This window comes from Bactrocera dorsalis, chromosome 2 (assembly GCF_023373825.1).
Source record: "Bactrocera dorsalis isolate Fly_Bdor chromosome 2, ASM2337382v1, whole genome shotgun sequence".
NCBI lineage: Eukaryota > Metazoa > Arthropoda > Insecta > Diptera > Tephritidae > Bactrocera > Bactrocera dorsalis.
The window spans coordinates 27,796,230-27,811,484 of NC_064304.1; the positions used below are offsets into that span (position 1 = coordinate 27,796,230).

At 39.5% G+C, this 15,255-nt stretch overlaps 1 protein-coding gene across 4 annotated transcripts in view; it reads left to right on the top strand.

The window, feature by feature from the left end:
• Positions 1 to 14,769, top strand: part of LOC105233938 (probable muscarinic acetylcholine receptor gar-1) — a 75,538-nt gene extending 60,769 nt beyond the window's left edge. For 3 of the 4 annotated variants that reach the window (XM_049450479.1, XM_049450480.1, XM_049450478.1), the window contains exons 2-4: positions 8,853 to 9,168; positions 9,239 to 9,666; positions 9,726 to 14,769. In XM_049450479.1, the coding sequence (XP_049306436.1) occupies positions 9,050 to 9,168; positions 9,239 to 9,666; positions 9,726 to 12,376 (3,198 nt within the window). In that variant the 5' untranslated portion in view covers positions 8,853 to 9,049 and the 3' untranslated portion in view covers positions 12,377 to 14,769. The remainder of the gene's footprint in view (positions 1 to 8,852; positions 9,169 to 9,238; positions 9,667 to 9,725) is intronic. The other variant, XM_049450481.1, reaches the window with a different exon arrangement.
• The last annotated feature ends 486 nt before the right edge of the window (positions 14,770 to 15,255 follow it).

A 15,255-nucleotide genomic window follows, 5' to 3' on the forward strand; every position in this document is an offset into this window, starting at 1 on the left:
GTTTCGTAGGATATATCTAAACCTTTTGCAATTAATTTTGCTTGTCCTTCCGCAGTGTTAAAGCAGGATTCCGCGAAAGCAGATTCTCTATCCTTTTTTCATTTTTTTTTTATTCACTTTTCCTATTGAACCACGTTCTGGTAAATCATAGACATTTTTAGCCACTATATATCGCTGTATCCACTTCTGTACAAATGCCTTCGACTTTCTCATATATTTAGCAGCCGCTGATTGCGACATTTTGGGACCTTTCGTAGCGTGACGCGTACTTAGCACTCATGGCGTTTAATGTGATCCTCTTTCCTCAACGACAACTGAACCTTTGTTGACAATGCATCAAGGATAAAGCTTCCCTCTATCGGCTCGCGAAGGAATTAGAGCGAAATATAAATAAATAAAACTCGTATTTGGCCAGGGGATCGCAGTAGCGAGGCACATGTTGGAAAAAAATATTGAAAAAGTTGGCGTGGCTCCGCCCTCGAATAAATTGTATGTATTGGGTTGTCAAAAAAGTCTTGCGGTATTTTTATTGAATTTTTTACTTATTGAAATTGAAATGAATTTTTGATGACCCATGCCCAGCTCTTGACCGAAGCTACGGCTGCTACTATGCCGGTCTCTTTCGACCAATTCAGCGATTTTATCGCAATTTTCGACGACAGTCCTTCCGGAGCGTGGCGTATCTTCGACCACCTCTTCACCAGAACGAAAACGTTGAAACCATCGTTGTGCGGTGGAAATGGAAACCGTATCGGGTCCATAAACTGCACAAATTTTATTGGCGGCTTGAGATGCATTTTTGCCTTCATCGTAGTTCTCGTAGTACTGTAAAATATGCCGTATTTTCTCTTTATTTTGCTCCATGTTTGCGACGCTATAACTCACGAACGACTTAAAGGAAACGACAGTCAATCAAACACGTATTAACGCATGAAATGAGCTTTCCAAAAAGGTATAGCATGAGCCGATGCGACGAATAAAACTAGACCTACGCGCTTTCAGCGCCAACTAGCGAAAATACCGCAGGACTTTTTTGACAACCTAATATGTATGTACCAGAGGCCTGCACGATTAAGGTAGGCATCGTACGATTACGTTACTAAGTAACACTTCTGACGATTACCACGATGCGAAGGTAACATTGTGCATCGGCATCGCGGCATCGTGGCATCGTACGATTACTATCTGGTATCGTCAATGGCAAATGGAACGCTATAGTCTTACATGATGTTAATTCGTTGCAGGCTCGACAACGACTGAACGATAGAGCGTAAGCGTACGTGTGAAGTTAGTTTCCACAATTGTTCTAAGAAATGCCGACCACTGGTAACATGTTAGTAATCGGCGATGCCGCGATGCCGCGATGCCGATACCCACGATGCCAAAGTACCATTACGTAGCGTGTACTCGCCGCATCGGCATCACCGCTTGCTAACATGTTACTTTTTTAATTAATCGTGCAGGTCTCTGGTATGTACATATATACCATATCTCGTAAACCACTAAAGCTACAACAACCAAGTTCGCTCAGCACGAATATTACAAGAACTCCTACCTATAGTGTACGAAATCAGATGAAAACCCCGTTCACTCCCCACATAACGGTACTCTTCAAAACTGCTAAAAGCGGGATAAATCAATAACTGACTGCGCAAGAGACGCAAAAATTTGCAGCCTTGTCATACTTTATAGGGCCCGGGGTAAAAATTGGACGATGGCCGTAGCAGCGCCTACTTTTTGCTGAAATCCCAATATCTCGGAACCCGACCAACTGATTTCGACGAATTTTGTATGTGGTTTTTTTTTTTCATATTTCTATGTCACATTGTAAAAATGAATGAAATCGGTCAATAACCACGCCTACTTCCTTATAGCACAATTTTAAACTTTACTTGAATCTTTTACTAATACCGCGATTAAAGATTGCACGAATTATGCATTTTGTGTATAGGTGGCATGATCAAAAATTGTTCAAATTCAAACGAAACTGTTCTAGAATCTGGGTACCGAATACTTGTGAGATATATAATTAAAATTCAGAGATATTACTTCGCTGACAATGATATGTCTGTATGTTAAAAATGTCTGGAATCAGGTCAATACTTCCCTGAGCTCCCATATATCTATCTAATAAGAAGATAATCGAACTTCCAAGTGACTTTATGCTGGATATATCGACCAACATGTGAGTTATCTCAATAAAATTTATAGAGATGTTTTACTCATAACAGTGTATAGTACTTTGTGTCCAAAATAGATAAATTTGAGCGAAAACTTGACTTACTCCCCATATAACTAATATCAGGATTTTCGAACATCCGGCTGACTTTACTTTATATGGTTATTGTTTTAGTATGTGACATATTAATAGTATGTGGTATTGGGAAAAATAAATAAAATCTGGTCGATACTACCCCAACTGCCGTACACTACATACAAACCTAGTGTGTCTCTCAGTATAGGAGTTATACAGAAGTATATAGTAAAGGTATATATAAAATTGCTTGGATTTCGATTCTGAGGTTGACGTTTTACACTATAAAGTATTTCCCTGGCTTTGATTCTTGTAAGTTGTAAGAGTATAATATGTTCGGTTGCTGCCGAACTTAGCCCTTCCTTACTTGTTATACTTTGCGGCTTTTTGTTATTGGAATCAATACTTGCGCATATGCATCAAGAATTCTCTACATAAAAAATGTTCTATTTTTTTTTTCAAAATTTCCTTGTTTGCATTTCCATGCCATGATATAACTAAATGCAAATAGACCGTTATACATCCACCCATACCCTTACTTGTCTGCGTAAAAGCCACGGCTTATTTGTCGTGTAAATAAGTTGGGGTGTGAATTTATTTCATTTTACATTTTAATTAGCATAGAAAATGGAGAAATGTCAATATTGATCAACTGTAGGACTTTTCCGACTGTTTTTTGCCAGCCATTACAGTGAAAAGGTGTGAAAATCCGGTTTTAATTGATTTGTCACTTTTCAACAATTTCGTACGGTTTTGTATTACTTCAAATAGTTTTTTATGATTTACCGTTAACTTTGTCCGACGTTATTGTGTGGTTTCAGCGAAATTTTTCTGTGTGGTTAACCACTATTTGCACGAAGAGGCGATGCAAATATGCTTAAAAATTTTTAATTGGCCGTTATATAATGAAATGTTAGTTAAAGTGACTGGGAAAGAAACCAATAGGCAAGGGGTGAATTATAATTACATTTTACTACAAATTAAAAAATGCTATTTTTATTATCAAGTTTCATGACATGATAGAAGAATGTTCTTCTGAGCGCTCATATGTTATTAGAGTAATTTCCACGAATTTATTATTCCAACTAACATGCCTCTTATAGTTATTTAGTATATGTATAAAGGAAATATCGCCCAACTGCCGATGAGGCGTTTTGCACCTTAATGAATAATATTCAAAAAGAAAATTTTGTATATGCAAATTATAAAAATCATATATATTTTGATAACGAGTGATTTGAGGTTCTTACAGCCCTAGTGTACTTTAAATTTACGATAACTCTTAAATTGTTGATACAAGAATTACTCATACGACCTGCTGTTCTCCAATGAACATCCTTCTCGTTTAGTCAGAGTACAATTTAGAATAGGTTTTGATAGCAAAGATTTCAATATTTATAAGGAAAGAAAGACTAAATTCGGGTTTAATCAAACATTTCATGCTCATGTCACTTATCCAAATTTTACGAATATACGAGGTATGACAATTAAGTAATGAGACTGATTCCATAAAAACCGTATATTTGAAAATTATTCTACAACTCTGCCATCCCCTTCAAAGCAGTCCCCTTGGGCAGCTATACAGAGATTTTAGCGCGTTTTCCATGCTTCGTAACGTTTCTGCAACGCTTCGACTGGGATGTCCGCGGGTACCCTCCTCACGGCCGCCTGGATGTCCGTAATTGACTCAAAATTGGTTCCTTTGACCACCGATTTTGTTTTAGGAAACAAAGAAATCACAGGGTGACATGTCAGGCGAATAAGGCGGCTGTCGCAACATGGCGATCCCTTTAGAGGTCAAATACTGGGACACGCTGAGGGCGGTGTAGCACGGCACGTAGTCGTGATGAAGGATCCGGTTATGAGCGATGTCTGTGCGCACCCAGATGACACGTTTACGCAACCTATCGAGTACTTGGCAATAGTAGACTTGATTCACAGTTTTCCCCGGTGGAACAAATTCTTTGTGGACGATTCCACGGCTATCAAAAAAAGCAATAATCATCCTTTTCACCTTCGACTCGCTCATGCGAGCTTTTTTCGGGAGGTGAGTGCGCGGAGACAACCATTGTGAGCTTTGGCGTTTGGTTTCCGGATCTACGAGCACTATCACCATACACTCTTACAAATTTAGCGTACGTTTCCAAAGCTGTTTCGCCCAATCTGGCGCAAAATTTAATCGCGACGCGTTGCTCTTGATTTCGTTTTTCCATTTTCGTGACGAGCACTACAAACACAAGTCCACTCAACTTGACGCAGCAGGCGAACTTAACCAGCTAGAGCGATGGTACATATATCAATGGATAGGGGAGCGATGTCGGTAATAAAATCAGTCTCATTACTTTATTGTCAAACCCCGTAAGTTCGGGTTTAGTCGAACATTTTATACTCATGTTACTTATTCAAATTTTACTGATATCACAGATTCAACGATATTTTCGTAATTGGAACTCGATTCTCCATATTCGGTAATTTGTGGCTTAATTTTTGCATTTTATAAGTTTTCGATTAAGGACGTTTTGTGGGAATTTAACCATTTTGCCCATTTGCAATACCAATCCCCATTGGGAGCCAAATTACACGTATACGTAGTTTTATAATATCATAATAGGCGAACCGACAGAAACCAGCTTAGAACTCAGCTCGTCCTGTCATCCTAATCATTTATGTATCCATAACACTAACGACTCACCCGTTCGTGGGCTAGAGAAACAATGTTCGATAAAATTGGATTTTATTTCAGTTTAAAAATTAAAAACAGTGTACAATTGCTGGATCACTGAAAACATAGCGGAAATTTCAGTTTGGAGAACATGAAAAAATCATACGGAGCCAAATCTGGTGAACACTGTGGTTGATCATTGTTATACATTGCATTTTTGGCTTTAACTTCGGTCACAATCGAGGCTTGATGCAATGGTGCATCATCACCGTGTAAAATCTATGAAATGTTTTTTCCATATTTCCGACCGTTCTCGACGGATGTTCTGGCGCAAATGCCTCAATACGTCCAAATAGAATCTCTTATTGACCGTCTGTCCCTCCGGAACAAATTCTTGAAGCGCCACATCGCGAATATCGAAAAAACCACTGAGCATTACCTTGATTTTGAAGTGGCCTTGGCCTGGTTTGGTTTGGTTTTATTTGATTTTGGCTCGTTTTTTTCCATACATTCCGATGATTGTTGACTTGTTTAATGCACATTTTAGATTCAGTTCCATTTGAGGATTGTGTAAAAATTTCACTATTCTCTCCAAAATGAAAAGGAGGTTTGAAAATTAATTTAATTCCGGAATAGCCTTCAATGCCCGTAGCGTAGCGATTCACGTTTAATGTCTTCAATTGACTCAAAATATAAATCCACTGAATTTGCTCCTTCTTGTATAGGAGAATGTCAACAACATTTTCCACCACAAATCGATTATTCCGTTTTAGTGATTTCCGAAATGAAGTGCCTAAAATACAATTGATTTTCCCTCATTTATCCTTCATTTCACTAAGAACTTGAACACAAGGTGAAGGCGAGTGAAAGAGCCAATAAAGCAGAGTGCAACTTTTCGGTAACCGCAAGTAGAATTCTACTGCAGTATTTTTCCGAGAAATCACAATTAGATTGGCTCAAACAAAATTGAATTCCAAAGTATGTAAGTACATTTTTATCCTCACACTTGTGTATGTATTTGTTTATGTGATGAAATGGTAAAAGAAATTATTGCTCACTTCCACAAACATTTATTGGCCTTGCACCAGTAAGCATTGCAATTTCCTTTCAAATTGCATTATAAGCAGACTAGAGTGAGGCACAAGCGATGCAACAGATTTGCCCATCAACGGGCAGCCATTAGCCATCAGCCGCCAACGCCAATCGTCAATATAGCCAATAGTGAATTGCAATGTTTCTAATGTTTTTGCACAACAACACATACTTACCTAAACCAATTCCATTGCCTTCGTGTTGGGAATTGACGTGCAAAGTAATTTCACTAACACCAACGATGAGGGGTAGCAGAATCAAGGTATAACTTCATTTATCACACTTGGCGTGATAAGCTACAAATCAGCCACTTTTGCCGGTAATGCACCGAGGAGCAATTGTTTTTAACGGCGCTGCTTGTGGGGTTGTCGCTAACTATGTTAAACCACAGCGCTGTACGGTCGGCTAACTATTTACTAACTTGTATGTATGTATTGTGAATTTAGAATTTTGCGTACAGTGTGTTGTTTTTTACAGAACTCAGTCAAAAGACATTTTTTAACAAATAAGGGTCAGAATATTTACTTTAAAATTGTTATACAACTCAAGTTTTTCTGCTTAGAATTTGTATATATTTTGTATATATTTATATCAGCTATATATGTACATAGTGATACGAAAATATTGTCTCAATAAAATATATTTGTCTTCAAGAAACCAAGTGCTGTAGGCCCGCTGTTCAAACATATTGGCCGCACTGAACTGTTGAAAGAACGTAAACTCCTAAACGAAGATTGTGAGAATTTTTCCAAAACCCTCTCAGCTGTCGATACTTAAAGAGTATCTCCATATATTGTATGTAGTTTGAACATAACCACAACCCAAATAATTTTCACTTTGCACCACGTCCCAGGTGACTATTACTACCTGTCAGAGTGAAAACTTGCAAATTGCATTATAACTGAACCACACGCCCAAACATCTGCTTTCGAATACAGGTGCATATGTGATATGTTGACTGATGTGCATTTTGCTGCAATTCACACGCTTGCAACACAGCCAGGATGTTAGTATTTGCTGCAACTCAATTTCGACTGACGCTGGATGTCGACTGTAGCAGTAACTATTCATGCGCAACAAATTGAACGCCCTAAGCGAGTTGCCAATTGACTGAATTTCTGTATGTGTATAGGTCCATACGTGCGTACAAAGTCATACATATAGCACGATGCTTGTCAACATGAACTCTGAGCTAAATCTTCTTCTTCTTTACTGGCGTAGACACCGCTTACGCGATTATAGCCGAGTCAACAACAGCGCGCCAGTCGTTTCTTCTCTTCGCTACGTGGCGCCAATTGGATATTCCAAGCGAAGCCAGGTCCTTCTCCACTTGGTCCTTCCAACGCTTAAACACCGGCGGGTACTGCGTCGAATACTTTCAGAGCTGGAGTGTTTTCATCCATCCGGACAACATGACCTAGCCAGCGTAGCCGCTGTCTCCTAATTCGCTGAACTATGTCAATGTCGCCGTATTCTGAGCTAAATCAGATATGTTAATTAACATACCCTTAGGAAATCATTATTTTCAGCTTACCTGGAAAAGTTTTAACCTTAATTACTTATCGAGGTCAGAGTTATAAACAAAAGCAGTTGAGGTTTCAAAAACAGCTAAAAAATCCACAATTTTTCGTAACAGATTACAGTCTGCCTGAAATGTTTGTAAAAATTATATATGTATGTCTATATATATGTATACTAGGGTGTTTTTTTTTAGAACTATTATTTTTTTTCAGTCCCGCTACGAAATTTCCTTCGAAATACCCTAAAAAAAATTCCCTAAAAAATTTTAGCCCTTAATATTAATATTAGGAACTGAACCAAGGCCTGTAAAAATTTTCCTTAGAAAACACACTACAATCGTGAGTTTTTATCTTTAAATTCCTACAGATCAGAGGTATTTTATGGCATCACTTTGACCTTAGACACATATTTTTCAGAATTCTTCACTCTACAAAAGTGCTTAATGCAACAATGTCGTAACTCACACCGGCGAGGTAGTACGGGGCTCAAAACTCGATTTTTCCAAGAATTTTGCATTTTTTTGTATATATCTCGTAAATGACAGGAGCTATAGAAAAAATACACATGCCAAACTTATAGGAAATTTTATTTGCTACAAAAAAGGTACGAGGTCAAAATCACTTTCATTAATACTTCTCGAGATATTCGGCTTTTTAAGTAAGGCTTCATAAAATTTTTATAGATGGTATGTAATCAAAAATCTATGAAAATTGCATACAGCCTTGCATAAAAAGCTGAATAGATTCAATTGGATTTTCGAACATCCGGTAGACTTCATTCTACATGATTTTTTACATGTCTTAAGACATTAATTTTGAGAGAAAAACACTCTGCCGCAATTATAAAATTTTTCACACCGGAGATCCAAAATCAGAAAAAATCGGGTGGTACATAAATTTCTACTACACTGTTGCATAACAAGAAATTTTATGAACATGTGGAACGCTGAAAATATTTTGACAGACCGTGGCAAGCGACACAAATACTGGACATACATTCTACATCAGTATATGCCTCGAGGCTGATGGTATATGCGAAGGTATAGTGAAATAATTTAGTTTGTGGCAGAATATTTCAACAAATAAGTAACATGCGCCAGTAGAAAATTGACATGCTGTTGTCGCATACCTGTTGCGTCGTATCTGCTAGCCAAATTAAATTATTATGCAACATAGCACCAATTTGTCAACACAATTTGTGGGTGAACTTAAAATAAAGTGTAATCCTAGTTTTCACAAGCCATATTCTTGACTAATACATAATTCATAGCAACGCAAGAGTAGCTGAGTAGTAAAATTCACATATGCTTCTTTTACATTGCAGATTTCGAAACCATAATGCCAAAGTAGATGTCCTTGCTGGCCAGCACTTTGCGGTTACACTGCTAATACTGTTACTATCGAAAATCACTTTAAGTGCAGCTTTTGGCAAACATCGAAAAGTGACTGGACTATAAATACCAAGCATACAACGACCACACTGGTTACAAACTTTTGGCGTTGCATATAGTGAATGACAAAATGACAACGCCCACACATAATGAGTACACAGACATTGAACTGTCCACGCTGGAGATTGGCGGCAGCAGCAATAAAACAGATCCCATTTACTCCATCAAGCCGGATTTCATAACGCAATGGTGAGTACGCAATTCCTTAATTTACCATATCTTAATTGAACTCCTGTACTCAAACTTCAAAATATCGCAGGCGACAGAAAAAGGAGCGTGAAAATATTTGCAAATCCATTTTCAATCGCTTCGTCGAGCATACGGAATGTAAGCGTCTGCTGGAGGCCGCGCAATTGTATCATCCTTTCATCGGCGAGAATGGTGAACTGAACATTTGGAATGCCAATATCGATATGGATATGTTGGCAACCTATACCAACCGTAGTCTGAACTATAGCCTCTTGGAAGATTTTACGAATGTAACGACACGCGGTCCCACGCCCTCGCAAGTATTGCCACCTTTTGCGCTCTGGCAGAGCATACTGATAGCGCTGTGTCTATCGATCTGCATCATCTTGACGGTGGGCGGCAATGTGCTTGTACTGCTTGCCTTCATCGTGGATCGGAATATACGACAACCGAGCAATTATTTCATTGCATCTTTGGCCGCCACGGATGTGCTGATTGGTAAGTTTGTGGTTGAGTATGGCGTAAAATTCCGTTGAAACTATGTTCCTCTCTTGCAGGCTCCATTTCAATGCCTTTCTACACGATATATGTGTTGATGGGCTACTGGGATTTGGGGCCATTGCTTTGTGATCTTTGGCTCTCTGTGGACTACACGGTCTGTTTGGCGTCACAGTATACAGTGCTGCTTATAACCATCGATCGTTATTGTTCGGTGAAGATCGCAGCAAAATATCGTAGTTGGCGTACCAGAAAACGTGTGATTTATATGGTCACTATTACATGGATTGTGCCGGCGTTGCTCTTTTTCATTTCCATTTTCGGTTGGGAACACTTTACGGGCAAGCGTGACCTCCTGCCTGGGCAGTGTGCTGTACAGTTTCTTAAGGATCCGGTTTTCAATACAGCGCTCATTATCGGCTACTATTGGACGACGCTCATAGTTCTATTTATCTTGTACGGTGGTATTTATCGTACCGCCTACGAAATGCAGAAACGTAGTGAAGCCAAACAGCGGAAAATGCAATCGATGGTGGCGCTAAGTGCAGGCGCAATGTCTGGTATGGCCGGACATGCAGCCGGTATAGGTGTTATAGAAGAAAAAATACTGAAAACCCAAGTAGAGATCGGTGGCAACACGACGAAGGATGGTAACAACTGCAGCGGTGCGACAAAACGTGGCTCGGGTCAGATGAACCCACTTACACAAGCCGAAGCTATAAATGGCACTGCTGGCGATGGCGTTAACGAGCAGCGTCGCATTTCAGAAGGTAAAATGGAAAATGGCAAACGCGATGGTGGATCTGGTGAAACAGAGAAAAGTGAACGCTCCAGCAGTCCGGCATTCGATTCGGACGAGGAGAGTTCAGTCAATCAGGCACAGCAAATGGCAAATCAGCAAAAACTAGCCAATCTCCGCAAGCGTTCATCAATCGGCCTGGTTTTCGGCGCACAGGCCGCACTCATTGCTACCCGTAGTAAAGGTAATTTAACCCAATGCTCCATAAATTCCAAGTCCAATGAAGCCATGGCCACAGTGGCTACCGCCACATCCCCCAATCCAACACGCAGCGGTGTACTTATACGCACTCAAAGCAAAGAAGAGGTGAGTGTACATACAAGCGCGAGCAGCGAACGACCTAAACGTACATCCTGCACGACACTGTCACAAATTGTCGAAACAGAGCGGCAGCTGGATGAGCAACTCAGAGCGGAGCCTACGCCACCACGTTCACGATCAAGTACCGCTACAAAATTACTTGCTGAATCACCGCTTTCACCGGTCGACATTGCGCCTATCGAAGTGCCACGTGACCAGGTACAACCGTGCTTGGTACAAGCCATACTACCACCACCCGAGCAATTCCAATGTCCCACACCTCTCTCCGACTATTCGGACCGACCTTTGGGCGGCAACAGCAGTAACAGTGAACTAAATATGACCTACAACCTACTCACCAATCATTCCGATTTGCGTTTTATGGACGAAAGCTCCGTAATGCTGGCATCACCTACCACTAATGGCAGCGTCACCAGCTCATTGCGGCAAGCAATACCACAAGCCGCTGCTGTGATGCGTGCGGAAGTGCCGACCAATCAGGAACGTGCCAACCAAGTCGTCACTAACCCCAAACTGTTGCAACAGGCGCTGCAAAAAGCTGTAGCTGCGCAGCAACAACAGCAACAACCTAAACCCAAAATTACAAGACGTGCTTCCCCACCTGAAACTGGTAATCCACCCGCTCCACCCAATGGTAACACAAATTTCACACCACCAAATGAGCTTGATAATGTCGAAATTGAACGACACCTTCTTGTTTCCTACACAGGCATGGAAGATTTCGTCAAAGTGCGTCGCGAAAGCTGCATAGAGGCTATTAGTTTGCTAAGCGTCAATGAGCATGCCAAGTTAATAGAGGACAAAGTGATCTCAACGGAAATACGACGCAGCTCCAGTCCGCTAGAGACGAATACGAAAAGTAAAGGAAACGCAACCACCGCCGCCACTACAGTGACGCTCACCATGCAAAATCAATTAACAACAACCATAACCACAACGGTGCCACCAGCGCAACTTGAGAAAATCGATGAACGCGAAACATTCGTGGCCACCACAACCACCAGCAATAAGTTGGTCAACACAAGGCAGACCACAACAAGCAGCACCGATTCGATGGCGCCGCCAGCAACAAGCACTGCACAAATTGACAACACAACCTGCACGGGCTACGTTTCGGGCGCTGGCATCAGCACCACCGGCGGCAGCAGTAGCAGCACCTCGAATACCAACAACAAGCCGTCGAGCATAAAGTCACAGCGCGAAGCGAGCGGTGAAGCGGCCAGCCGGAATTCGAGTAAACGCGCCTTTATGCAATCGATTGGCAAGCACTTCAAGAGCAAAAAGAAAATACCACTGCTGGTTGGTGGTGGGCGACAAAAATCAAAGTCGGAGAATCGTGCACGCAAAGCGTTTCGTACGATCTCCTTCATACTTGGCTGTTTTGTGGCGTGTTGGACGCCATATCATGTGCTCGCACTGGTGGAGGGCTTCTGTCGCAATCCACCCTGCACCAACGAGCATCTCTATATGTTTTCATACTTTCTTTGCTATGCGAATAGTCCGATGAATCCCTTTTGCTACGCGCTCGCGAATCAACAGTTCAAGAAGACGTTTACGCGCATACTCAAAGGTGATTTTCATATGACTTAAATCTTAAAGCTTGATCTGTACGGTAGTGAGGAGCGTATGTGTTCCAGCGTATGAGTGTGCCAGAGTGTTAGGGCGGAGAGTGTCAAGGTGAGAGAAGTAGGCAGCTTACAGAGTACAGCAAAGCTTTAAACGCTTTATAAAGCTTTCAAAACAGCAGGCAGCTTACAGAGTACAGCAAAGTTTTAAGCGCTTTAGAAAGCTTTCAAAACATATCAAAAACTTGCGTAGGTGTCCAAAACGTACATACCTCTTGAAAGCTTTTAGAGCGTAATAAGACTTTGTAAAATACAAGTTTACAAGCTTTAAGCACGTGAAAGCTTTCAGTCTCTTATAGTGTTTTCAGAGCATTATAAAGTTCAGTTTAAAGCTACCAGAGCATTGAAAAATTTGCGAAGCCCATTACGGCTTTCAAAGCGTCACAAAGCTTAAAAGCTCTGAGTTGATAATTTTAGAAACTGTTTTCGAATAAACACAGTAAAGTTGTTGTTTTAAAATTTTCTACTAATTTGTAGCGTAATGTTAGTCTAAAATTCAAAAAATCAAAATATATTTGGTGACGCTGCTTTGGTGTGAACCCTAATGAGCCCTAGGCACTACCAGTAGATAGCGTTGCCAAATATATGCAAATATTTAAATTTATATTATTTACAAAGAAAGCGTTTCCAAAACAAATCAACTCTAAAATATTATCTGTTCGCTGCCAGGGGCGCATGAGAAGAATGTGAGGTTAAGTAGAATGCAAAAAAAGGTTAAATTATTTGCAAAAACTAAGTAGTATTAGTATGTGTGAGAGTGCGTGTGCTTATTTGTGTATTTAACGGTTCCCTTAGTGCATTATAGTCGGCCACAACAAGCGTGCGTCAAGCCAGCAGCTTGAGGTCTTCTATTGGCAAGCCGACGGCGTGGCGTACGCGGGCCTTAAAATCACGCTGATTTTGAATTATTTGTTTAAAAATAAAGTAAAATATTAACTTAAGCTAAAAATATATTTTTTAAAATATTTAATAAGTATTTGAACTGTTAGGAACAATACAAAATTCTTTGAAAATAAATAGAAATTATGCATATTGTAAGAAAATATAATTAAACTTATTTAAATAGTGGCTAGCGAACACAATAACTTAATTATTAGTGTGTAGGGGAATATGCAGCGTTAAGAAATATGTTAATTAAATATGTTTAACAAATTTTAGACAATAATTACTGAAGTAAAAGAGCTGCATATTTTACGTTAATTACTGCTTAAGAAAATCTCAAATAATTATTTAATAAGTAATTGTAATTACTTACGTCAAAGTAATAATTAGTTAATTATTAAATAAGTAATTAAGTAAAAATTAGTAAAAAAGTTGTTAAACACAGTCAAACAGTGCGACTTAATGCAATTACATAAGTGTATTTATTGTTAACACATACATACATATACATATATGTATACATATACATAAACATATATGAATAATAATAATAAATTAACTGTTATTTGTAATTATCGATATGAGTACATAAATATGCAACAAAATTTAGTTTAGCAATATAGAAACTAAACGCATGCCAATCACACACACATACACACACCTCTATTGGTAGCTATATACATACATATGTACATACGCAGACATACATAAGTAGCCCTCAACATGTGCGTGTGTGTGCGCATGCATGTCAATGACAAATAATATGTGCATAATAAAGCACATACCAATAATCTTACTAACTTACACTTGCCTATGTGGAACAATAAATAATATTAATTGTAAACACATACAAATACATATATATATATATATATATATAAATATAAATATATATATTAATAAATATTAGTTATATGTATATAGTTATAGCTTAAGCTGCAGTAATAATTAGTTTAAAGCATTGCTGTACATACCCACACACTGACATCTGTGTAAATGACAAATAATAAAATACATGAAACTAGCAATTAAATATTGAATAGCTGAATTAATGCAACATATAACAAAAACAAATATTATAGAACAACAATAATTACATTAATTACAGCTCGCCGAATAATTAGTTCAAAGGCAGTTGACTTATGTTTTCACACGAAAAATATTTATTTATGCAGCAACGTCTACAAGATTGCCTCAAAATAAATTCTTACATGGTTTAGGGTATCTACGAGGTATGACAATTAAGTAATGAGACTGATTCCATAAAAACCGTATATTTGAAAATATATATTTGAAAAAAGTAGTTCCCTTGGGCCGCTATACGAGTACAGCGATTCCAGCGCGTTTTCCATGCTTCGTAACATTTCTGGAACGCTTCGGCTGGGATGTCCGCGAGTACCCTCGACACAGCCGCCTGGATGTCCGTAATCGACTCAAAATGGGTTCCTTTGACCACCAATTTTGTTTTAGGAAATAAAAAAAGTCACAGGGTGGCATGTCAGGTGAATAAGGCGGCTGTTGCAACACGGCAACCGCTTTAAAGGCCAAATACTGGGACACGCTGAGGGCTGTGTGGCACGGCGCGTTGTCGTGATGAAGGATCCAGTTACGAGCGATGTCTGGGCGCGGCCTGTTGACTCCTATTCGCAGTTTTTCGAGTACTTGGCAATAGTAGACTTGATTCACCATTTCCCCGGTGGAACGAATTCTTTGTGGATGATTTCACGGCTATCAAAAAAGGCAATAATCATCGTTTTCAACTTCGACTTGCTCATGCGAGCTTTTTTCGGACGGGGGGCGCGCGAAGACAACCATTGTGAGCTTTGACAGGACTAAGAGCACTATCACGATACACTCTTACAACTTTAGCGTACGTTTCCGAAGCTGTTTCGCCCAATCTGGTGCAAAATTTTATCGTGGCGCGTTGCTCTTGATTTCGTTTTTCCATTTTCCTGACGAGCA